Raw genomic sequence first — 26,268 nt, 5'->3', positions numbered from 1 at the left:
TTATGTTATTAATACATTTCATGAGCAACCAAAATATTTCCCGTAGCACTTGAAGGCAGCAGTAATAAAGGCATCTAACATTATATTATTAATTTCACATTGCCAATTAATAATGTTGACTAGTGGTTTATTGCTTCTTATAAGAAAAATAGAAAAAATCTCTTGCTTAAATTTCTTACAAATCTTGAAATAAATATTTTTAGCTTGTTAATTTATTTATATCATAAAGACTTGCTTTAGAAGATATTACTTTAAATAGGTCATTGGGGTCTATGGGGATGATTGACAGAAGTGTGTGTTGATCGTGATTTTGTTTCTTTAGTTAGGTAAACATTTGGTAACTATCTTTGCTGTGTTAGTTTCAGCGGGGGTTTAGTAAGCACGGGGTTACTGATGCTCAGGAGATGGGTACCAATGATCTTCTGAGCAGTTTTAATCACCCGCTGCAGAGCCCTCCTTTCCTGGGCCGTGCACATCCCATGCCAGTTTGAGATGTTTCCAGTCAGGACGCTTTCTATTGCTCCTCTGCAAAAGCTGACAAGAACTTGGCACAGGAATTTGGCCTTCTTAAGCTTTCTCTAGTTGTTTCTGAGCTTTCATCACCAGCGTTGAGATGTGAGATGATCGTGTCAGGTTCTCTGTGATACTGATTCCCAGGAACCCAAAACTATTCACCTGCTCCACGTCAGCTCCACTGATGTAGAGAGGAGTGTGTGTCTTTATCTCCTTCTTCCTAAAATCAACTATCAGCTCCTTAATTTTGCTGATGTTGAGCAGTGGGTTGTTCTCGGTACACCACTCTACAAGATTTATTTATTTATTTAAATAAAAGTCTCATGAAATCCGGCCGATGATGGTGCAGGATGCATTGAAACAGTTTGGTGAATATTTTATAAACAACAAATAAAATAGGCTACTTAAAGTATCAAAAGTAAAATTCTGCATTATGCATTTTATTTTGTATCTTCTGTGTCCTGCAAACCTAATTTTGTTAAAATTGCAGTAAGGATATTTTTGTTAGAGTTTTAAATCAACTTTTTAAAAAATGCTCTAGAGAGGAATACTTTACTGTCTGTCTCTTGAAACAAGAAAGGATAATAACATGGTATTATACAGTATTTATTCATAAAATATCAGCAAGGATTTTGTTTGTTAAATCTGTCTGTTAAAAATTCTAGAAATGAGAATGTATACGGCAGTTTGCTTCTCTAAAATTATAAAAAAAATAATATTTTAAAAATACTTGAACAATAATATTTTGGAGGGAAAAAAATAAAAACAGTTGGAAAGGTATTTACATTTTATAAAAAAGGTATTTACATTTTATAGACTCAGTTAAGGGCTAAAATTACTCAATACATCACATTTTATAAACTGAACATTTGTTTTGAATGTAAAATCTTATTCTGCAAAGTAATTACACGTGTCAGATAAATGAAAAACATTTTACATGTGCGAAAAGCAGTAGGAAGAAATAAAATAAGAAATCTATAATCACAGAAAATACATATTCAAATATAGCTATTCACATTCATATATTCACACATCTCACATCTCCACGCTGGTGAAGAAAGCTCAGAAACTTCTTGAGGAAGCTTAAGAAGGCAAGTTCTTGTCAGCTTTTGCAGAGGAGCAATAGAAAGCATCCTGACTGGAAACATCAAAAACTGGCATGGGATGTGCACGGCCCGGGATCGGAGGGCGGGTGATTAAAAACTGCTCAGAAGATCATTGGTACCCATCTCCTGAGCATCAGTGATATTGGTGAGGTGAGATTTCAATTTTTAACCTGTTATATTGTGACAAATAAATGTACCGACCTACCTACCTACAATATTTGAACATGTAGGCCTACTTCATAGTAGAACCCTACTTCATCTCTGCTCCTCTTGAAAATAATTGAATAGCCTGTATTCATCTCTGAGTTTAGTGGACTACATGTATAAAGTAGTGTGAAATGCAAATACTCAAGTAAAGTACAAGTACCTCATTCGAGTAAATGTCACTACTCCCACAGAGTGCTTTAGTCAGACAATTCAGGTGAGGGTGGGAAGTGAATTATCAAAGGAGCTTGAGGTGGTGAATGGAACCCCTCAAGGTAATGTAATAAGCCCAGTTCTTTTTTAATATATTAGTCAATGGTATGTTCAGTAGAGTGGGGAAAGAATTTAGGTTTTCATTGTTTGCAGATAACGGGGCCATCTGGAAGCGAGGGAGGAACCTGTCCTATGTTTTTGGCCAAATACAAGCTGCATTGGAAAAAGTAACTGAGTGGGCTAATGATTGGGGTTTTAAAATATCTACAGAAAAAACAAAGAACATGATATTTGGACATAGGAAGAAAATGCCAACACAGATGTTTCAAATAAAAAGTGAAATACTAATTTTGACGAATGTGGTTAGACAAAAGAATGATATAGAAAAGCATATTGAAATCGTTTCTATGAAGTGTGGGGAAATAATTAATGTCCTAAGGGCTGGACTGGGACAAAAGATTAGGGGTGTGATGAAACACTTGAGATGTAACATTTGCACAAGATTGGTGTCCATGACTACAAGACAAAAATATATTTTAACAGATCTACTATTTGGCAGCGCTTTTACTCCTTCAAGTGCCTGTGCCTGCTCTACGTCGGGTACTGCAACTGATGTTGAAGCTACTGCAGCCCCGGTAGCAAACATAATGGTTATTTTAACGCATTTGGCAGCAGACGTCTGAAGAATGTTTTTTTTTTGCCCACATCGCAAGAAAAAGAGAGCAGAGGGGGTGGGGGCTAGTAAGAGATGTGACTGGGCTGGCCCAATGTCAGTATAGAAAATTTCCCAATGGGCCGCTGTCCGTGCTCTGTCCCATTATTTAAAAACAGTTACATAAATAAATAATTTATGCGTCGCCCCACCGGGCATTTGCCCGGTATGCCAGATTGCCAATCCAGCCCTGTCCTAAGGTGTGTAGCTGGGTCTGAATGGGGGGCTGATAGTGAATCTATGATGATGATATACAGAGCAATGATAAGATTATGGCTGTATGGTATATGGGTCAGCAGCCCCTTCAGTGATTAGTCAACCTGATATAGTCCAAGCAAAAGCCCTTAGAGTGTGTAGTGGGTCATTTTGTACACACTACCAGCACTATTAATAGAAACAAGGGAGATGCCGTTAGAAATAGGAAGACTACCAACAAAAAGCCTGTTGAGTCCGCAGTGGGAGCTTATGGGAACAGCAAGAAGGGTCAAAACAAACTTTACAGAAAAACTCAAATCTATGGCAGATGAAATTGGTATTGTGAATTTGAATGCATGTCCACCAATACGTCGTTGAGGTATACCTTCATGGTTGATCCCAGATCCCAATGTTGATTTATACTTTTTGAAAACAAGCTAAAGACAGATGTCAGAGGCTGTACTGAAGGAGATGAAAGTCCGGCTGTGTCAAATATGGGGAGGCCACCTACAAAACGGGTCAAAGGATCCTGAGAGCGGTAAAGTGGCTTTTGGTATTAGCATTCCTGAAATAGGTAATAAAAAGGGTGTAGGATTCCAGATCACTTGTCAGTATTCACAGCAGAGCTGGTGGCAGTTTTATGGGCATAAAGGTGGGTTGAAGATAACAAACAGGAGCAGTCAGTCACATATAGTGACTCTAATTACAATTAAAGATACTAAAACTAAGTCCAGACCTGATTTACTTATGGAAATTGTGGTATGAGGCATGAGGTGGGGTTTCTGTGGGTTCTGGCACACACGGGTGTGGAGGGTAATGAGGAGATAGATGAGGTGGCAAAGAAGGCGGTGCAGGACGAAAGAGTAGCCTAAATGTAAATGTGGAGACAAGTAAACGGTGAAGCATGTAGTTCACTGCAGAAAGTACTCTCGTGAAAGAAGGAAATTATTCAGAGACTTTGTGAGCAGCTGGAGAAACTATATTCAACCTACGCACTCTACTTAATTTGGACAGTTGGAACAAAATGAAGAAACTGATGGAGCACCTACATAAAACTGGATTACACAAAATGATCTGAAGAAGATCTGAATAACGAATATCGAGCAGTGGAGGGCAGCAAAAGATGCGTCCAGTCTGCCGAATAAAAGAAGAAGAAGAAGAGCGCTTCTCTGACTGGCCTACGTGCTCCCCTCTGACTGGCCTACGTAAGTCATTGCGAGATTACGTAGGCAGAAGTACAGGAAGAACCTTTACGCAGATGGTGCGAAGCTGAGCGGCAAGAAGGTGAGAATCCTGACATTGACATATCTTTTTATTAATTTACAGCTTACATTATCAGCTATCTTTTGAGCAGCATTGCCTTTTACGTAATGTTTCGCTCAACTGAAAAGACACGGAGGACACGAAGCACGTGCTGCTGCTAACTAGCTTCTTTAAAAATCATGCTGCTAATGGCCCCTGTAAGCTGTTTTTATTTATTAATTTATATAAAAACACGTAACGTTAGCTCGTAAGATGATGAGTGAGAAGATTTGCTTTATATTACTTCATCACCAGGCTTTGAATTGGCCAGTTAATCGTGTCAATGACAGAAAGTTAATTTAATTATTATGATAATGGTTCAATCATTTTAGTCATGTTTCATGCATGTGCTAGATTCAGGTTTTATATTAACGTTATAGTAAGCTGAATATTTTGGGGGGTTGATCAAGGAAATGATCAAGAAGGAAAATAACTGGCCGATTAAAAGGTATTAATGAACATATTTCTTTTTGTTGTGCGTAAGACATGTGCTGTGTGGGACATTTCACAGTTTTACAGTCCATTATTTGATCACTCTATTGGCAAAAATGTATTGGTATTGATTCATGATGAATTTGATGCTCGCTCATAAGATGTTCATCAGTCAAAAATGTGAATTTTCTTTAATATCTTCGGTTTTAGGCTGATGGGACAAATCAAGACGACCTTGCTTTGGGAAATTGTGATGGGCATCTATGAGGGGGAAACTGAAACTTAGACCCTAGCCATGTTTTTTTAATGAGTAAATGATTGGATGAAAATCTGAATACGTTTTCTGTCTTGAGGAAGAATGATTAGCTATTTCCTGCTTCAGCTCAGTTATGAGGAAATGTTTGATTAACTGGTAGATTTACGCCTCTACAAGGATGAAGATTTATCTGAAAGGATGTTGGGAGGGGTGGAGGCTTGACATTTTTATAAATGAAACAAAGACGTGTTAAAACCACAGTCTACCTAAAGGTCGCATTTCCAGGTGTGTGAGTGTGTAGTGAAGGTCTTCTTGAATGCCTTTTGAGACATTTGATAGTTGGCGTTAGATGGGAACACTTAATCATTATGAAAATAGCATTCATCATTGATTAAATGTCTTTTTGAATATGAATCATTTGGTCTAAAAAGTGTCCAGAATAATGATTCATATCGCTCATGATATACAAACACATTATACTGTATATAAAAATATGTTGTTTAGGTTTCTCCCTCAGTGAATAAAGGTCAGCCTGTTTACCGAGAAATCTCTCTCCACCCTGCAGGCAAACAGCAACCCTTAACGGTCAGCTGAATAGCAACTTTGTTAGAAACCACGTACTCCCCCCCCCCCCCCCCCCCCCCCCCCCCCTCCATTTGCTTTCCTTAATTGACTTACAACCTCGTCTCTCCTCTGTCTTCCACTTTCTGTCTCTAGAATTACAACAGCAGCAACAATGGATCGAGTGAGGTCTGCATTTAACAGCATGGTGAGTATTTCTTAGATTTAGTGTTTGATGTTTTACACTGTGTTTTACTCGTTTTTTTATTATTTTTGCATCTAGAGTGAATTGATTTAACCGGTCCTCCCATGCAGCTGTTGAACCGGGAACACATTGCTCTCATAGTTTGTATTCTTAGCTCACCCGGTCTTTCTCCCTCTAGATTAAAAGAGAGCGGTACAGCAGGTTCACGCTGCAGCCAGCGGTGGACGGAGAAAGACACGTTGAGGTCAAACTGTCTGATGATGCCACAGATGACGCCACAGAGGCCGAGGCAGGGGGCTCTCCGAGCTTCAGGCCAGCACCTCTGCATCAAAACCGGCGTACCATTTGCTACCTGGCCCTGGGAACTCTGCTGATTTTTCTTACAGGTATGCCATATAATTATTTTAATCTGTTAAGTCTGAATTTCTGTCAGCATGTTCCTTTTTAAAATTTGTTTTCTAAATGATATTAGGACTGAAACTAACGATTATTATATCAACTAATCAATTAAGTCTATTATTAATGTCAGAAAGTAGTGAAAAATGCCCATCAGACTTTCTCCAAGGTCATGTCGCTGTCTTTCAATCTCTTGTTTAGGGAAAAAAAACAAATGTGAAACAAAAAAGAGAAGAAAATCAGCACTATGTCCAAAGCTTAATAATTCTTTGCACACAAGGATGATGTGAACTGTTGACGTGCTTCTGCTCTCATACTTTATTCTGTTTACATTGTACCACTATGATTTCGCAACCATTTATTGCAAAATCTGACATGCCGCAGATTGATATCACACAGTCTGACGCGGATTGCAACTAGGGCTGAATGAAATTTAAAAAAAAACATAAATCACATTGTGAATTTTGAGTCAGGACTTAAGTGGGAATTAATAACTAACTTTTGCAGAAAAGAATATTAAAATTATGATGATGTGATTTTTGTTTTGTGGTGGTCCGTACGAATCAAGCATGTTCCCTCACATCTGGAGAATATGATTTCTTTGGCTATTGCACTTGGCCATATTGCAATTTCGATAGTATTTGAATTAATTGTGTAGCCCAAATTATGACCAAGATTAAATTGGACCCATCTTGCAATAAACCTTCACAATCGTTGTCACGCAATCTGAAGGTGCCTTAAAGCAGACCTGTCCCAGATCTAAATGATTCAGCACTTTATAAACCAACAGTAGAATTTTAAAATTAATTCTTTCGCACACAGGAAACCATTGCACAGGTCTGAACTTGAGTGATCCACTTTCATAGCCTTAGTGAGTTTACCTGTAGAGTTAGAAAGCTGCTTGCCAACCTTTTTTAAAAAGCAGTTCTGGTGCCTGTGTACTGTTTGTTCTCCAGGCTACCTGATCGGCTACATCAGCAAACCCGGCGTGGAGCAGAAGAACTGTGGCACAGAGCTGGGCGGGGAAAATAGCCTGATAATGACGCCATCCGTTGTTGCACCAAATGCTCAAGTTCAGCTGGACTGGAAGGACATCACCCAACTCCTCACGCAGAAACTCACCAGCGAGGCCTTTGACAAAACTCTGAGGTACGCTCATCCCATGCGCACTCTTAAACCACACTCGGGTGTATGTCGTCCTACAGAAGAGAACACACCGGACCATAAAAATGCCCAACGATCAAACAAACCCACTGCCAGTTCATTAATAAGTAAATAATCCCAGTTAATAAGAATAAGAGTGATTTTTACCAGCCAGGTACAGTTTTAGTCACAATAGCCTCCAGCTTCCTGTGAAAAAGGAAATGAGTAATAAATGTAAATTAACTGGATGAGAACATTTTATTTTTGAGTATTACACAGCTGAGAGTCAGAGACTACAAACAAGACAGGGGAAGGTTAAAGTGAGTGTGATTATATAAGGGATAATACCCAACAAGTTTCATGACTGGAATGGATAATGCCGACCCAAAGACCCACCCACACAGTCAAGCAGAGGTCTCTTAAATATCAAACATGTTCTCAAATTAAATGTGTGTAGTCAGCAGCCCCACCGGGCCAGTGGGATTGAAACTACTGTCCCTCCCTCAAAAAGTTATTTATCAGCGTTATAACAAAACCGAAGACTTATAAGTTATGTTATTCTGTTTAACATGTTTAATCATTTATTAAATGCATCCTGGATATAAACTAAACTAAAATGTAATTGCAGTTAAAATTAGCCTATAAAAAATAAAAAGGTTAACAAATTACTTTACTGTTAAAACTAAACATACTAACCGACTCAAACATGACATGCTCTCTCTCCTGCTGACAGCCATTTCATAAAAAACTTTACACAGAGCAGCAGATACAAGTCGCCTCTATCCTGATTGACAGGTTGCCATGGTAGCAACATGTCAAGACATGCTGTGTTTAAGAAGACTTGAAACTAGCGACTGAGACCGTAAAGTCATTATGAAAGTGTTTACTGGGCCATCAAGCCGCCATTATTGTCGAGCCCTGATGTATTTACTGCACACTAGATTAAGGTGTTAGCTTTTTCTTATAATAAGTTTATAACACCTTTTCATCTTAGGCTCATGAAAACCCTGTTATTTGTTAATTTTTTTTTATCACCAAGCAGTCAGCAAACTGAACTAAAATGTGTTTCTCCGCAGTGACTTTGATCTGCCCAGACGTTTGGCAGGAAGTGAGGAAGATTTGAGTCTGGCAAACCGCATCTTTGATGAATTCAAGAAAATGGAGATGGATCCCTGGACTGACAGCCACTACGTTCAGCTGCAGCAGCCAGACAGGTTGATTTTCTTTGACCATACCCTTAAAAATGTCACAATTTCGCGTCAGGATGCTGTTGGGGGCGCTGTAGTTCAATGTGAAATGGGGCACAGTGACATGCAACATATCCTACAAAATAAAACCAAATTAATGATACCGTGACCAGCTTTTGTTTTCTTTTTGGCAGCAATAGGCCAAACCGTGTCCTCTTTGGTTCTGATGTCTTCAAGCCTACGGGATATCTGGCCTACAGTGCTCCTGGGACAGTTGAGGCAAGTTGATACTTTTGTTCTTTGATTATTTCATTTGAAAACCAAATCGGAAAAAACAAGTCGTTTTCCAAAATGGAAAAAAACAGACATCGTTTTTTTTCTGTTTAAAAAAAATATTGTGTCCGATTAGTGTAGATTTGTGTATTACACTTGATAAACCTGCAGCAGATACAATTTGGTGAAATTAAGATGAGCTTGAACACCAACATAAGTGGGGTTTTTGTTAGTTCACTTTGTAACTCACTAGCAACAGGAACGGGAATGCTTTCCTGAGAATCCTTTGTTTTTTAAGATTTCTTCAGTATCAAATTAATTCTGTGATAGTTGTCAGTACATCAGAGAGCTGCAGAGAGCCTCCAGCTGCAGTAACACATGCATTATGCGTAAAATAGACTTCATCCAGCCAGAGGAACGACCACTGACCGTCGCTGGAGTGTCCAGGGCCAGGGAGAGGAGGTCGCGGAAGGGACCTACCGCGCTGCGGACGGTCGGTGATCGTTCCCTCTGGCTGGACGAAGCCCCACACTCCTGATTTACGCATAATGCATGATGATACAGAAAAATAGAAATGAATGGCAAAAATAGCATATTGTCAATATTTTAGAAACCCTCCTAAATATCACAAATCATGTTTTCAGGGAATTTTACGTCTTATTAAGAGGAGTAAAGCTCACCCTGGTTCCCGCATAGTTCGCACCCTGGCCATAGCCTCGACAAAAAAAAACTTGATAAACACATTTGGGAATTTTCTTTGATCGCTCAGGGAACCAGCTGCTTCAGATAAGCCCTAAACAAAATGCTACCTGGATGCTGACAAACTTAAATCAGTAGCTGACTTGACCCGCTGGCAAAGCAACACGCCTCAGTGAGGAATTGTGAGTTCAAAGCCAGCTTGACACGATCTTGCTAAAAATTTTACTTGAATTTCTTTTTCTTGCGGCAGACAGTGGTGTTTATATAACATATACTCACTGATCCTGGAAAAAAAAAAAACTACGTTCTTATTTTTTATGGTAAAACATACTATAGGTATTAGGTACCAGATAGTTTAAAACGGAAAAACAAAAACGTCTGGGTTTTTTTTTTTTTTTTTTGTTATTCGTTTTCCTTTTTTCTGTTTTGGTTTTAAAATAACTTAACAAAATATTCAAAGAACAAACCATTCGCTGATTTTTCAATGAAAATCAGTTTTTTGTTTAAACATACTTGTCAGATGTTCTTATAAAAGTCTTTAAGGCCACACAGACTTATGGATATGTTACTTTTAGCTTTCTGCTGTGTTTGTGTTTGTAGGGGAAGCTGGTGTATGGCAACTATGGTCGTCAGGAGGATCTGGAGGTTCTGCAGAAGAAGAACGTTGAGCTGAAAGGGTGTGTGTTGCTGCTGCGAGCTGGAAAGATCAGTTTTGCGGAACAGGTATTTGCTGATTTTACGCCTTCACTCTCCTCCTTTGTTCTCCAGAAACGTAACTAAAAGCCTGTTTTCATGTTTCTACAGGTGGATAACGCTGCCACAAAGGGGGCGTCTGCTGTTCTGATCTACCCTGACAGGAAAGATTACCCATATCTAGCGGGCACAGCACTCTACGGGCATGTAAGTGTGCACACATAGCTGTTTGACATCCATTGGTACAGCATGCTGTTATGTCTTGATTTTGTGAGTGAGTATGAGTGTGTGTGTGTCTCCTATTCAGGTCCATCTGGGTTCAGGCGACCCCTACACCCCTGGATTCCCCTCCTTCAACAGCACCCAGTTCCCCCCAACTCAGTCGTCTGGCCTCCCCAAAATCCCAGCCCAGACAATCACCGCCAACATAGCTTCAGCTCTTCTACAGTAAGACCACACACACACACACACACACACACAAATAAACAGCCTTTGTCAGATCTTCTAGTTACTTGGATGACATATCTGGGGTGGTGATGTTGCAGTGGAAAAGACACATGCCTTTGGTCTGGAAGACTTGGGTTCAATTCGCACTGTGACACGTCCAACAATGTGTCCCTGAGCAAGACACTTAACCCCTAGTTGCTCCAGAGGTGTGTGACCTCTGACATATATAGCAATTGTTAGTCGCTTTGGATAACGGCGTCCGCTAAATGACTAATTAATGTTGTTGTTATTACCATCTACTCAGCACAAAAAAATATGTATATCCTGTCAGTGGTGTTTATAAAACATATATTCTCACTGATCATGAAAAAAAACAACGTACTTGTTTTTTTTTATGGTAAAACATGCTATAGGTATCAGGTACCAGATAGTGGATTTTTAGTTAGTTGGATAATTTTTTACCAATATTTTTTGTAATGTTTATTTATTTGGAGTTTTTAGGAAGGTTCTAGGAAATATTTGTATTTCTGTTGTTATTGATATCTTGATATAAATAAAGACTTTATGGTACTTCTCTCCATGTCACCACCCGTAGGATCATGTGCTGTATGTATCTTCACATGTGTTTTGGAAGGGTTTTCCTTCATGATATGTTTTGCTCCAAATACTTGACTTTACTATCAAACGTCGTCATTCTGTAAGTAAATTTGCAAAATTGCCTGAAAAAGTTGGAAACTGGAAAGCTTTCCAAAGGGGTAAATTCACCGGTTCCTCGCCTGCCTCTCTCTGTCCTCTCTAGGAAAATCGGTGGCCCTGAATCAGATGAAAGCAGCGGTTTTAGAGGCGGCTTTGATTCGCTGGCTTACAGTCTGGGAGGCAGCAAGAACATCACTGTGGAGGTGAACAACATGCTGGTCAACAGGAAGATCCCCAATGTGTTTGGGGTCATCAAAGGATTCATTGACCCTGGTAGAACTAAACTCACTCCCTCCACAGTGTGATTTATTTTTTTTCCTTTATCGTGTATCTAAGTGTTTGTGGTGCTTTGGTGTCTGTATGTGAATCTGCAGATCGCTACGTTGTACTGGGAGCTCAGAGAGACGCCTGGGGTAGGGGTTTTGCCAGAGCCACTGTCGGCACCTCTGTACTCGTAGAGCTGGCTAAGGCTGTTCATGAGATGGTGGAGAAAGGTAAGACATATAATACTTTGCATACTGTACACAATACACAAGGGATTAGCAGTGATTAAAAAGGACATGACACAATGTTTGAAGAGTGGCAACTCAAAGGCGTCTCTGTTTTTGACTTTCTGATCTTTATTGTATGATTTCTGTGTAGTGTCAATGTTCAAAGGTATTTCTTTCATTAAATACACTACTTCTCTCCTGCACTGTTAGTTTGTAGCAACTGTCTAATGTAGTGTTTCTCAACGGGGGTGTTACCGCTCCCCAGGGGGCATTCAGAAGATGATGGGGGCGCTGGAAGCAGTATTTTGGAAAGGGCGGCGCTGAGCTGCTTTTGGGGGGCGTTTGTTGAGATGAAAGTTTTAAAGTGAGTTTACACCAAAGATTCACAACAATACGAGTTTAAACTTTCAACTGCTTGCAAAAAACTGTGGTCTGCAACATTAAAACCTGCCAGTTTACTCCACTGCGAGACGGTGTGAATCGTAACTACTCTTCTCTTCAGTGTTTCCGTCATCTTCATGTGGCAGCTGTGAAATTTCAGCCACATGGCGTTTACTGTGTAAACTCTGGAAAATTGACACACTTTTTTTTATTATTGCCATGGAAAAATGTCTTTCTCTTAAGCTTTAATTTCTCTGATGAATACGCCGTGAACGCCTTTCTATCGCCGTGTTTACACACTCACAAGGGGGATATTCTGCTGTCGGACTTCCCCTGAAAGCAACTTAGCATCCAGCACCTGATGTGACACCAGCGAGTGCCGTGACATTAATCAAGTGGACCCACCTCTCGCTGTGAATAGCATTGAGTTTGTGTCCAAGCGGTAACTTGACATGTAGAGTTTCAATTAAAGAAAGGTAACGTTAAAAACCGAGGAGTTATTTACTGCACTTTATCCGAGCTGCTGAAGTTAACATGTGGATTTGTGGTGAGATCGCTACCTGATCACAGTGTTGCTTAGGCTACCTGTCAACCGTTTACCGTTCAATCCCGCAGTTATCCCGTTTAAATACATGAAAAACGTGTTAAAACAGAGGAGCTAGCTCCAGGAGTTGAAATTAATTAATTTATCATTGAGGAGAAAAGGTGCCACAATCGCATTGAAAGAGGTTACTTCCCCAAACAACAGACACAAAGAGGAGGGAAGACTAACTTGTGTGTGTTGACTCAGCAGGGATGATTTTAAGTAAGTTGATCTACAGGAGAAACAAAGCAATAAAGAATACCTGAGAGCCTTACTGCATTATATTATATATATTTAGAATTTTCACCTTCCATCTGAATTTTGTGTTTCCCTTTATATAAATAAAAGCATTTCCACCTTAAATTTGTGCAGAAATTTTTAGCAGAATGCGGGAAATTAAGTCTTTTATGCTCTAAATCTTATGGGGGAGGACCCCAGACATTAAGTGCACCATCCAAGAAAACAGTCTGTGTTTACCAAAAGTTTCTGAGAGGAACATTCACTTATTAATTAAATATAATTACTATTGATGTGACTTTTTTGCAGTCGTTAAATTAAGTGTGAACAGGTGAACTCAATCAGGTCAATGAGGAGGAATGAAAGGTGAAAGCGGGAGACAAACAATGATGAGAAAGGAAAGGAAGTAAGGTAACGGGAGTGAGGTCTGTGAAAGGAAGTGAATATAAATAGAGATAAATTGGGGATGTTTACTACACTAAGGATTGGCTCATGAGCCTGAATAATAAAATTGAACCGTTTTCTCCTATAACAATCTTGTAGTGTGATTTTTATTTAGTACTATTAGTGAGAGGCTTGCTTTTAAGCAAGATTTATGTTTGAGCCAATGTGTAAACGGGAGTCCTGCTGTAGATTGTGATATATATATTACCACTACTTCACTAGATAAAAGTATCAGGCTGTGTTTAATTTATAGTCCCCGTAGTAACACAATGGTGGAAAAGTCCAGTTTGTTTCATAACTTTGTTCCAGACTGTTCCATGCAATGACTAGAATTATGTTGTCTGTCTTAACGTCAGGTATCCATATGAAAATGAAATGTTTTTCTTTCTCCCCTCTTAATGCGCTTCCAGTGTAAGTGAAGGGGACAAAAAAATACAGTACATTAAAAAGGCTTTTGAAATTTGAGGCTTCAGCAGCCTCATTCAGTCACATCATGTGGAGAGCTTAAAAATTACAAAATACATAGTTATTTGTGCAAAATTCCCTCTTTTTGTCACTTTCTCTCCACTGCAGCGGAGTGCAGAAACACTGTCAAGAGAAACAAAAGAGGGTTTTATAATGAAAAGTCACTTAGGAAGATTTCCACAAGTCAATCTGCCATCACTTAATGCTGGAAGCATGTTGGAAAAATAGTTTAATAGTAAATATTAAGGAGGGATGATCACAGGAAGCAAAGACAGACTTGAACATATCCTTTTACTATAGCAGTCAGATGTTTGCGTCGCTGAAGAGGAGAAGACTACATACGGAGTATCTTTTTTTTCAACTTGCCGTTTCAGTGTGTGTGTAGGTTTAGCAGTCTCTTTTTCTTTATGATCAATGTTGTTCTGTTTTTCCAGATGGGTTCAGGCCCAGAAGAAGCCTGGTGTTTGCAAGCTGGAGTGCCGGAGAGTATGGAAGTGTTGGCGCCACTGAGTGGTTGGAGGTAAGAATTAAATAACTCTGATCTAAATGTAAAAAAAACAAAAAAAGGTTAATCGCTGCTCTGTTCTTTAATATGTCTGTGTTTGTTCTTAGAGTTTTATATCCTCAGTTGACAAACGTGTTGTCACCTACATAAGCCTGGATGGAGTGGTCATGGGTAAGTACAGGACACACCTGCAGCATATCGCTACACTCAAATGCTTTTCAGTGGTTGTCAGTTGACTGAGTTTATCTACTCACAAGGTAATGGGAGCTTTATGGCCTCAGCAAGTCCGCTGTTGTACAGCCTCCTCGAGAAGACGATGAAAGTGGTAACAGCACTAGAACCCACTTGCTAATGACGCAGCTCTGTAGGAATCAGTAGAGTTTGTATTAACTTTGCCTCGTCCACACAGGTGAAGGTTCCTCTTGGTTCTGGCACTGTGTACGACCTGGTGGGGGAAAGGAAATGGGAGACCAATGCGTAAGTAGATAACCATTATGTGTTGCGTGGTCTTTAGAAATGAAAGTTTTGGAAGCAATACAGGTTTTTAATTTAATAACAAAAAAATTTATTCTCAAATGTGCTGTTTGTCTAAACACAGGCAGCTTGACAAGAGCTTTGCCTGAATAAAATGCAGCCTAAAATTGGCACATTTGATTTAAATCAGCAATGTGATGTAAGAGTAAGTAAACAAATGTGAACAGGCCATTGCCAGTCTTTGGGTCACGTTTCATCAAGTTTAAAAAAAGAAAACATGCGGTTTGATACCCAGTCCTACAGCCAGTTCTTTTTGTTGCTACTATCCATGTACAATAACTTTACATTACTATGTGTGCAGACTGAGGCCGATGTCAATGGACGATCCTGCCTATCCCTTCCTCGCCTTCTCTGGAATTCCATCCATCTCTTTCCACTTCACCTCTCCCAAAGTGAGTCTTGCTGAAAAACAAACAGCGGAAATTTACTCTTCTATTTTTTTTAAATGTAAAAATCAGCGTTATTGGCTTTAATCAGGGGTTTTCAAAGTGTGAGGCAGGCCTCCCAAGAGGGGCTCCAAACAGTTTCAGGGGAGGCTCAGTGAATGGAAGTGAAACATTATTACATTACCTATTGCATTAGTTATCAAAAGGAGATCACATAGAATAGCCGACATGTGTGAGAGTTCAGAGATACAGTAGTTTTTGGCAACTGTTTTCCCCCCATCACAGTCAGAAACTAATAAATGCCTTAGGAAAGACCTTCTTTTTAAAAAACTATTTGGTGTAGTCAGAAGTTATGTCAATCTAGGAAATGAGTGAAACTTACCACGTAAACTAAAGATGTGGGGGCTGCTGTTTCCCAGGCTTTGTCTGAGGGGAGGCCCGCAGTCTAAGACATTGCAAAGCCCTGGCGTAAATGAAGAACAATCTCCTATCTTATTCCCCTTTTAAGATTGAGGCCTACCCTTACTATGGCACAGACCTGGACAACAAGAACAATCTCGATTTCCAAACCAACCGTCGCACCAGTGAAATGGCAGCGGTGGCGGCGCAGTTTGCTGGCCAGATGGCTCTGCGGCTGGTCCACGACCACCGGCTCAGTCTGGATGTGAGCCGATACAGCGGCGTCCTCGCCAAGGGTGTGGCCAAGGTCTACAGACACATCAACCAACTCTCACAGGTCGGTCTCTCTTTCTGTCAGACATTTTTTATGCTCTAATAATTCCTTCCATCTGAATCAGAATCGGTGTTCCAGGTTACAAGCGCTATAGTGCGTGTGCTTGATTGTTTATATTGTTTTATGAATTATGTTTTTGACTGAATACGTCTGTTCTCAGAAATGTGTATATGTTGAATTTTTGTTCTGCAGTCTGGTCAGCTGAAGGAAGTGAATCCCAGCTGGCTAAACCGAGCACGCGGCTCATTCCAGCGAGCTGCTTCCAGCATCAACGAAGCCTTCGACAAGACTGACTTAGATGACAAGGAGGCCTGTCGCATCCTCAACGACAGGATCATGAGTGTAAGATGCTCTACTGTGATTAATCTGCTGTGTAGCCACATTTGTATTAAAATGTTGTTAATGAAATTCAGTTCTTAAAAAACAGGGTTGAATTTTTAACCGTTACAATAATATTAACTATCAAGGTTAAACAAGGAGGAGCAGGAATGTACTGGGACTGAAAGTCAGCCCGGGACTTTGAAATGGAGGAGCCATTTATGCGAACGCCCTTTGAGAAAGATTATTTGCAGTTACTTTAATACTAATAGTGTTTCTGTGGTTTAAAGTGAATCAGATTAGGCTGAAGACCTTCAAGAAACTTTAGGATGACACGTGCCTCCTCAGTTTGTATAAGCAAGTCACCACTGCACTAAACAAGACCAGGTCAGGCAAGCCTGTGTGTGTGTGTGTGTGTGTACTTTTTCCTGCGACTGTAAAAACATTAAAACATATCAATGGTGGAACGCTTTTACTTTGAGGAATATAAACACGTTTTTCTACAGAATCCTTTTTTGATGAACACAATTGGCAAAATGTACAATTTTAAATCAGAAGTCTGGTCAAAGAATAAATAAAAGTACAAATCTGAGCATTTGTGGTAGTGCAACGGTAGTGCCAGGCAGAGTACACCCCGTTGCGTACTCTGCCTGGAGCAAATAACCATATATGGAAAACCGGCTTTGAATGAAGTCATACCTAGCCTTTAGTAGAAAGAAATGTTGAAACCTGAGCATTCAGAGCAGGGAGAAATCTGACGTTTTGGCTCACAGGGATTTCTTTTAAATACTCCTACCTCTTTATTTGACGATTAGGCCACGTTAACATGAACAGTGGACATTTTAACATTATAGACATCCCAGAAAATATGGAAAAGCATAATAAATCCCCTTTAAACATTTTTTACTTAATGTATGAACCTGAGAGTGCACAGTAAAAATGTAGTGTGGTGATACTGTAAGTTGGGATTTAGAAGGACTCAATGATTTGTTGGATTAAGAATCAGAGCTCTTTTACTGTCTCTCTAATATGCCAGAGCTGTTGCATTAGCTAGACCGGTACTGTAATAACACTGCAACATCTTGAAGCTACTTTTAATGTTTTGGCACATTTAAACATCTTAACACCTCACCGATGTATTATGGTCTCTTTTTTTTTTTCTTTTTTTTTAATAATTCTAGGTTGAGCACACCCTCCTCTCTCCTTATGTGTCCCCCATCGAGAACCCCTTCCGTCACCTCCTGCTGGGCCGGGGCTCCCACACTTTGGCATCCATCGTGGAGACCGCCGACGTGAATACGTTCCGCACCCGACTGGCCCTGGCCACCTGGACCCTGGAGGGATGTGCCAACGCCATGGTGGGCAACATTTGGGAAATCGACAACGAAATCTAAAGAAAATGGACGGGGAGTTGTCTGGCGTTGGTGTGTTGTGTGTGTGTGAAATTAAATTTGAGGTAGAGCCGAGGTAGGAGCTCCAATAATCAGCACTTAAGCACAAGCTGTCAATCACCGGCCTAGGTCTCGCCCTTTAAGAACAGGCTTATCGGTTTTTGGGGGGTCTCGATCCCACTAAGATCAGGAGGAGGTAGAAAATATAAAACACATTCTCAAAAAATGTGAACCAAGTACTTGAAGAAATGAAACATGACAAATCTGCCTCCTCTCCAACACCACGGACCAGTCAAAGCCTTAGCTGCGACCTATTGCCATCCAAACACTGAGAAACCTTATTTATACTTAAGTTTATTTATCAGTGGCAGTGTCCACTATAAATGTATTGTTTGTCTTTTTATACGACGTTATCGGAAGCAGTGCCTTCCATAATTATGACGGTTATACTGTCTTATCCTCTGGCAGCATCTGCTACAGAAAATGACTCCTCAACTGTTGCTTACAAAATGGAGCCCCTGATGAAGTTAAGATTTGAATTTTGAATGACCTTCATTTCTTCCTTTTGTGTGGATCCCAGTTAAAATGGTAATTTGTGTTTACAAAAAAAAAAGTGACGTGAAGTGGCGCTTCCGTTGATCATTGAAATGGTTAATTAAAAAGCATTAAAAGGGAGAAATGAAGGGTAGAAAATAGTTTTTCTTGGAAATGTGTGTTAGTATTTACATTTATCTGTCAAAAACTAGACTAAGAGCAAAGAGAAATCTGAAACCGTCTTGATATTAGGAAATTTATATTAATATACCAACAAGCCCAGAGATAAACTGTGTTTGACTGGATTTAATCTGCGATTGATGGCAGGATGAAAAAAAAACAAAGCCACCAAGAAACCATAAACAAACCGTATCAAATTCCATTTTTAGTGCAACAACTCTGATTTGTTCAGTAATTTGCAAGAAAGCCATTTATGTTGCACAGTCTACTTTGGAGCAGTTAATAACATGATCGAGTTATCGGGAGCAGTGTCTTCCATAATTAAAACCCATTATCGGGAGCAGTGTCTTCCATAATGACAAGCAGTAATGGTAGTTTTTACCTACCCGTGTGTGTGTGTGTGTGTGTGTGTGTGTTTTTACGTAGTGTGTATTTATCGAGGGCAGTGTCTCTCATATTTCACTTAAAGGGTGGAACAACTTATCGGGGACAGTGTTTCCCAGAGTTTTATACTTGACATATTATTTGCGTTTTTTGGGTTTTTTTTGTCTTTTATTTTTGGATTACGTGTGTGCGTGTAGTCACAGTTCTCCTGTGTATTCGTGCTTTGGACTTTTTTCTTGTGTTTCTTTGTGTTAGTGACTTTATAAACACCACGGATTCTGTTCCTATGTATGAATTCATTGCACAAGCCACCACTCTGTCTGCATGTGTTTCAGTCACGTGTTTCCTCTTCACTGCATGTTGCTGTGTTGCTTTACTGAGGCGTAGCTCAACAGATTTGGATCATATCAATTGTTCAAATTCAACCATATTTTTTTTTCTTTAATACAAACAATATTTTTGTTTACAAGATGCTGATAGATAATTTTTTTGTTTGACCATTTTCTTACCATTAAAGTTAGTCCTTTATTTTCTCTCCTCTGAACATAAAGCAGCAGAAAAAAACCACAGACACAATAACAATACAATTGAAGCCATAATATGAACACTTTTATTTTAACATGTACAAATTGTCCATGTTTCATAATTCAGATTATTACATGTTTGAACACATTGGTTTGTTTCCACATGTCTGTTCTGTTGAGCTTCGTACAGTTTTTTCTTTCCCATATCTGTCACAAGAATTAAAAGTAAGGTTGCTTAATAGGTTGGTTGGGGAAATGGATTTTTTCGCTCACTGTCTAACTAAAATACTGAATGCTATGTTGAAATACTGTTTCAAAACCTGGTCAGTAAGATGTTTGCACTTGAAAAGTTCTTGGAAGTTTTGTTTCTGTGACCTTCATGTTCAGCTGAAAAGTGTAATAAACCCTTTTGGGCATATAACAACCAGTGATGTCTGTGATGTCTGATCTTATCTTATCTCATGCTTCTTGGGCCGCAGCATTAAGAAGGCAGATGTAGTTTTGAAAATGTTTATATTGTCAAATATGGCTCATTTAAGGCCACCAGAAAGACTGAAAATGCATAAAGGGTTAAACTACAGCCACTAATATGTCCCAATCAATGGAGTGTTGTGATTTTAGCACCCACACAAATTGCTAAGTTATTATTAAGGCTGTTGATTTTAAAGTTTATTCATATTAAGGTGTTTTCATTAGTAGGTAAATGTACATTTTTAGGTTCAGAAGAGTTAAATTTCCTGTATGTTCCAAATTACCACATCCTGTTATAATGGTTATGGTAATGTTAAGATTTTTAATGTTACATTATTTAACAGTATTACAAATATTATATATATAGAGTATTTTGTTCATTTAATACTAATTAAATTAAATATGGCCAGACATTGAAAATAAGCCTTTTTAATTAATTATCAGTTTAAACTTTTATTCTGAAACCTAGACCTCTAAACAGGAAGTGCAGTTATTTCGGTCATTCCGGGCCAGCAGCGTTTAACCCTTCTTGTATACAGTGCATGGTTTAACCGGAGCGTTGCGTTGCGCGTGAGGTTACGCACAGTGACGCTCCTGAATCCCCACAGGCGCGCAAAGGAGCGTCCCGGAATTAACGGAGGAGAGAGAGAGAGGAAAATAACGGATCCGCTAAATTTAACCGATTCACGGTAAACGGTGCACCTTCCCGCCGGGGTGCAACCTCTTAGAGCGGCGGACGGAGGTCGGAGGAAGGGATCGTTCTCACGCGGAGCCTTCAAGTCTTCCCAGGTCGGTATGCCGTGGGTATTTTATTCTGGCTGCTCGTTACTCTCCACTATCAAGATGCGACATGTTGCACCAAAGCAAAAATACAAAAAAATGAATAAATAGAAATAAAAGATTGAACTCTTGTGGACAAGAGTGAAAGTGTTATGGTGAGATGTTTACTGACAGACAGGGAGCCTAACGTGACCGAAGCAGGTTAATCAGCTTTGGAGCGTGAGCGAGAAGCAGAGGCTGGATCAATTAAAATCTATTCTGCTCTATTCGTTACAGATGAATAGGTCTACATGTCCCTCAGTTTCTGTCTTCATTTGACATGTTTAAGTGTATTTCTGTTGAACTTAGTTTATTGTCAACATTCAACAAGGTAAAATCCCTGCAGATAAAAACTAGGTGTGCACGGGTCTGTTTATTCTGTTTTTTATTTATAGTATCTTGTATATGTTTGTGTTGAGGTGCTGTAATTGTAAATCATGACTTGAGACCAGACTACATCCAAGAATTTTACAAATATTGAGTCCCATCCCCACAGCCACATTTTTATATAGATTTTTTGAAATATACAATAGTCTGTAAAATGGTTTATTTATTAACTGTTGAATTAAATTGCCATTATAATCACAGTCAGATTTATTGCCAAGTAGGTTTCCACACCTTTCCACACACTGTACATGAAATGTGTTTTGGTGCATAACAATAAAAGTAAGAAAAAACAAGTACTACAGATGTCAAGAATCAAGAATATAAAAAAGAAAAATGTGCAATTATATACAATTATATTATACAATTACAAGTCATATTGTGCATTTTATTTTTGCAACGAATAAGAAGCTTTTAGATTTAGCTTTAGGCCTCCTGCGCACCGCCAGGAAAGACCTTCTGGTGGGGAAATACTAAATCCTACAAGTTCTGATAGATGATATTTTTATCTTCTAAACAAAAGCAAACAAAACCCCACATTGGTCAAGACTTTTCAGTTCTTAATTTTTAGTCCATTATTTGTGTCGGCCTAAAAGTAGTCAAATTTAAATATCTTGAGTCTACTGTATAAAATATATTGAATTCTCTGTGCATCTTCCAACAACGTGCAAGTGAATCAGGCACTACTGATGTTTCAACACTACAAAATTAGTAGATTTTTGATTCTGATTCTGCAAATCAGCATTCTCCTTTTTTTCCTATCATATCCACTAACTGTTAACTTTTAATTGTAGAGTGTAAACACCCAGCCGTTTGCTAAAAACCCCAAACAAATTCCAGTCTTTCTTCTGTTTTGAGACAGCTGGAGCTAAAGGTTGCTTTGAGTATTTGACATTTATTAATAATATTTATAATTAATTATCTCTGTCTCTCAGTTCAATTCTTCAGCAGTTCTTTCATTTCTAGATTCTGTATTTCTTTTGTGTTTTTCTGGTAGTAAATCTTTTTGTATGTGTGTGTAGATGTGGGGTGTCTCCATCCATGGCCTCCTTCAGGTGACCTCCGGTGACCTCAGTCACTCCTGACTGCAGCTTTGAACTCCTGATCCACCAGAAGACGTCTGCAGGGTGAGACCACTTAAACTGTATGACACCATTTCGGAGAGGCCCGGTTGTCTGTACTGGCCTCTACTGCACTAAGCACTCAGACTTAGATCTTTAACTTAAAGGGTAATTTCATTATGTTTAAATCTGGGTCCTGTTTTCACATATTTTTGTGTTGAAATGACAAGCAGATACAACAAGTATTGGAATCTGTGCAGTAGATGGCTTCAACCAGCAGCAGCGTTGTCAATCGGGGTAATTGTGCCCATCAAAATTACGTCCGCAAAAAGTGCTTCTTTTTGCTTCTGACTGGCTCAAACTGTTAAACCAGCTGTCTGACAGCTCCCCTTTCTACTACCCTGTCCGATTAATTAGCACTGACTATCTGATTCAACTGTAAATGCACTTAATCAGAAGCACGCTGCTCCGAAACCTGCTGTTTCCTTGTGACTGTAATCAAAGCAGGATACCGAGAATACAAATGCACAATAAATCCCTACAGGGAAACATCAATGTATCTGTGAACACTTCTGACTAAATTTCAGGTGTCTGACGCTGAGACGAGGCAAAGTAAAACAGCTCAGTTCTCACCATCGCTACACTCTTCATGCCAGTGAACGTAAGCTAAATTTAGCTTTCCTATGTTTAGAGCGTGAGCGCCGGCCTCGATACAACTTGTGCACGCAGAGATGAAAGCTCTGATGCACAAACGCACACATATAAACACGCATGTGAAATGTACAGGCATATAATGCACACTAATGCCAGTGCTGCTGCAGTTTGTGCACATGTTATCTGTCAAATGTTGCTAATGGTGATGGCTCAGCATCTAGAAGTAATCTTCTCATGTATTTTCTTGTTCTCAATCTGTACTATTACATTATTTGTGTTTTACCACTAGCCTTTAACCCTTGTTTCTAAATTCTAATTTGAAAACAGACAAGCACCAGAGTCACATTCATATTAGTTTTTAGTGTAAGACATTTGAGCTCATAATATTTTAAATAAAGCTCACAGGATCAGGCGGATTGGATTTGTGTGTACATTTTTATCTTTGACAAGAGCTCAGTGCAAGCAGCGGTTAAGCTTTTACCAAACATACCGAACAAGAACTGAAGTAATGCTGTGATATCACTCAGATCTTCCTCATGTTACCATAACTAATATGTTTGTGAAAGGACATCTTTATATATAAATATATATAATGTATTACATATGTGACAAGCTGTGTAAACAGAAGGAATTCATTAAGGCTATTATTCAGGATTCAGGATTCACATTTAGAGAAGAGAATACAAAGGGAGAATTATTTAGACAGTTTTACAAGCCACCAACCACGTAAAATTTTATATATTTATTAATTCACTGGTTTCTGAAACACTATTGTTTAAATGTTGTTTCAAAACATTTTCTTCACTTCAAGGTGTGTAATTTTAATGGAGAATATTAAGAACCTGTAGTAATTTATTATGTTTTTTTTTACCTATATATAGTCACATGTTTAGTCCAAAAAAAAAATCTGAATCAGCTTAAAATAGCCCAACATGTGTGTTACATAATCCTAACACTTTGTAACCTCCTCTTCATATCATTAACACTCTCATAAATATTACACTGACCTCAGTTTCATCCAGGGTAGCTATGTGAAATCATCAGGGTGGTGATGGCGCGTAGATAAGATGCTTACCTTTGTTGTGGGAGGCCTGGGTTTGATTCCCTCTGTGATCCACCATTGTGTCCCGAGCAAGACCTAGTTGCTCCAGAGGCGTGCGTGTATAGCAATTGTAAGTCGCTTTGGATAAAAGCGTCAGCTAAATGAATAAATGTAAATCATTGCATAGAAGCTGAATGCTAACATGCCGGTGTTTGGCAGGTATCCTATAATGTTTACAAAATTCTCTATCTTGGTTTAGCGTGCTAGCATGTGAACGTTTGCTATTGTAGCATGACACAAAGTGTAGCTGAAGCTGATGGTAATGATACCACTTTTGCAGGTTTTTGGTCATAAGGGCAGTGATGATGGCACTAGAGCAAAAGTCAGGGGATCTCGACTGTAATGAAATAAACATGAATGTCTGTGTCAACTTTCATGGCAATCCTTCTTAAAGTTGTTGAGGTATTATATGTTATATGTTAGCATGGCTAAATAAAGGAGTGCAAGAAATAGTTATTTTCATTATCACTTAATTTTTTATTATAAATAAATGCCCATCATGATTTCCCAGAACCCAAGAAGTCATGTTTAAATGTCTTGTTTTGTCCAAACAGCAGTATTCAGTTTTAATTAATGCCATAAGACCATTTCTCTGGATAAATGTCTTAATCTAGGGTTGAAACTGTTATATTTATTATATAAATTGGCCTGCTGTATTTTCCAATTGTTTATTAAAAAAAAGGCTTGAATATTGTTTTGTCTTAAGATGGCTTGTTTTGTGCCCAAAACACAAACAATAATATAAAATCACACTGGAACCACTGAATGTTTCAAACTTTATTACTGAATGCAACCGTTTCTTTAAAAATGGTCCCCAAATCAGCTCAAAGCTAATTTACCACATCATATTTGCATCCTTTACAAATATATTGCTTGTTTGGGTTGATGTCAAGCGTAGCTGCTGTACCATCTGCATGTTGGCATCTATCAAATGACCTATTATTTCTCTTTGGCCTGACCATTCATCCATTTACCCATCCATCTGTCCACTTATTTGCATCTACATTTTCTCTCCTCCTTCCTCCACGATATCCCTCTCATCCTCTTGTTAGAGCTGCTGAATTATTTAACATCAGACGGTGGGCTTGGCTGCCGAGCGAGAAGGAGAGAGAGAGCTAGAGAGAACAGAGGCGGGAGGAAAAAATGATGGAGAGAGAAAGGGATGTATGGAGGTGTCCGACGCTGCAGGAAGCCGTGAGTCAGCAGGGAGAGAAAGAACCAGTGGGAGGGAAGACAGAGAGGGTTTATAGATAACTTTAGGTGATACGTCTGCGGAGAGTGGCGTCAAAAAGCCTCCAGGTGCGTTTGTGTACGTGCGTGTGCATGCGCCTATCGATTGAATAGAGAAGGTCACAGAGCCGAGAGGAGATTAGCCAAGTAGACTCAGAGACGCAGAGCTAACGCCTCCCCTGGACAGTAGCTTGACAGAAAACGGAAAGCCAATAAAAGAGAGAGAGAGACAGACAAGGCGAAGGACGAGAGGAGCTGCTACAGTATGGGGGAGAGCTACATGTACCAGAAACTCCCCTACACCAGAGGAGAGGAGGAGGGGGAGGATGAGGACGAAGAGGAGCGAGACGGGAGGATCAGAGAAAGTGTCGGGGGACAAATGGTAAAGTCTGAAGTTGTGGGTGGACATGCAATTCTTCTTGTCGCTCTGTAATCAGGGTGTGTGTGTTTGTTGTCAGGAATGTTTTTTTGTGATTGTGTGTGTGATTGTGTGTATGTGTGTTTATGATTGTATGTATGTGTGTTTATGATTGTGTGTTTGTGATTGTGTGTGTTTCTGACTGTTAGTATTGATGGGCTGCAACTCCAGACTATTTCACAACCTGCTTAGCTGACATCACTGCTTGTGTACTGTCTACCAGTTTAGACCAATTTGTTTTCTTCTTAAAGGCCTTAAATTATCCAGAAATTCCCTATTTTAAATAAGCAACATTTAGAGGAACATGAAAAAATAATAAAGATAAAAAACAACAACATTTTGTGTAGAATTAATATGTCTGTCTTTGTGAGATTCAACTTGCAACCTCTTCTTTAGATTTCGACACCCGGGTGGGAATCACTGGTTTGGTCTATAAAGTGTTAAAAGACAGAAGAAATAAAGCCCATCACAATTTCCCAGGGTCCAAAGTGTCATCTTCAAATGCTTTGTTTCATCTGACCAGCAGTCCAAAACAAAACTGTTAAATTTACAGTGATATAAAACAGCAAACCACTACTTTTCAGAGACAGTAATTTAAACAGCAGATGTTTGCCGTTATTGCTTTATGTATGACCTAAATGATTTGTTTTCTGCAGATCAACTAATTGATTAAGAAACTAATTGTTTCAGCACTAGTCTGTTGTTTTTATGTCTTGACCTGTGATGATCACGTACGGAGCTGGGCCGATAAAAATATGTCACATAATTTTAGAAATAGTCTCTCAGTTACATAGTTCTTACAGCAG

General features: G+C 39.2%; 2 protein-coding genes across 4 annotated transcripts in view; both read left to right on the top strand.

Moving 5' to 3' along the window:
• Positions 1–4,133: 4,133 nt before the first annotated feature.
• tfr1b (transferrin receptor 1b) lies at positions 4,134–19,750 on the top strand. 2 transcript variants are annotated; one of them, XM_046034214.1, is made up of 19 exons: positions 4,134–4,227; positions 5,651–5,702; positions 5,878–6,085; positions 7,052–7,244; positions 8,315–8,452; positions 8,620–8,704; positions 9,998–10,120; positions 10,202–10,297; positions 10,398–10,537; positions 11,337–11,506; positions 11,608–11,727; positions 14,269–14,354; positions 14,447–14,510; positions 14,597–14,664; positions 14,749–14,816; positions 15,175–15,265; positions 15,768–15,995; positions 16,185–16,334; positions 17,492–19,750. In XM_046034214.1, the coding sequence occupies exons 2-19, from the start codon at positions 5,670–5,672 to the stop codon at positions 17,702–17,704; spliced, it is 2,274 nt and encodes a 757-aa protein (XP_045890170.1). In that variant the 5' UTR covers positions 4,134–4,227; positions 5,651–5,669; the 3' UTR covers positions 17,705–19,750. The 2 variants fall into 2 exon arrangements, with proteins under 2 accessions (XP_045890170.1, XP_045890252.1); XM_046034296.1 differs by lacking the exon at positions 4,134–4,227 and adding an exon at positions 4,385–4,403.
• A 646-nt stretch (positions 19,751–20,396) lies between these two features.
• Positions 20,397–26,268, top strand: part of tnk2a (tyrosine kinase, non-receptor, 2a) — a 28,756-nt gene continuing 22,884 nt past the window's right edge. Inside the window, exons 1-2 of one of the 2 annotated variants that reach the window (XM_046034098.1) lie at positions 20,397–20,583; positions 22,020–22,124. Coding sequence is in view for 1 of the 2 variants with exons in the window: in XM_046034025.1 (XP_045889981.1) it covers positions 25,310–25,426 (117 nt within the window). In the remaining variant the exon portion in view is untranslated. Of the gene's footprint in view, positions 20,584–22,019; positions 22,125–25,129; positions 25,427–26,268 lie in introns of those variants that run through there. The other variant, XM_046034025.1, reaches the window with a different exon arrangement.

Source organism: Micropterus dolomieu, linkage group LG01, assembly GCF_021292245.1.
Source record: "Micropterus dolomieu isolate WLL.071019.BEF.003 ecotype Adirondacks linkage group LG01, ASM2129224v1, whole genome shotgun sequence".
NCBI classification, from domain to species: Eukaryota; Metazoa; Chordata; class Actinopteri; order Centrarchiformes; family Centrarchidae; genus Micropterus; species Micropterus dolomieu.
Note: the sequence above shows the minus strand (reverse complement) of the source record. Positions and strands in the feature narration are given on the sequence as shown.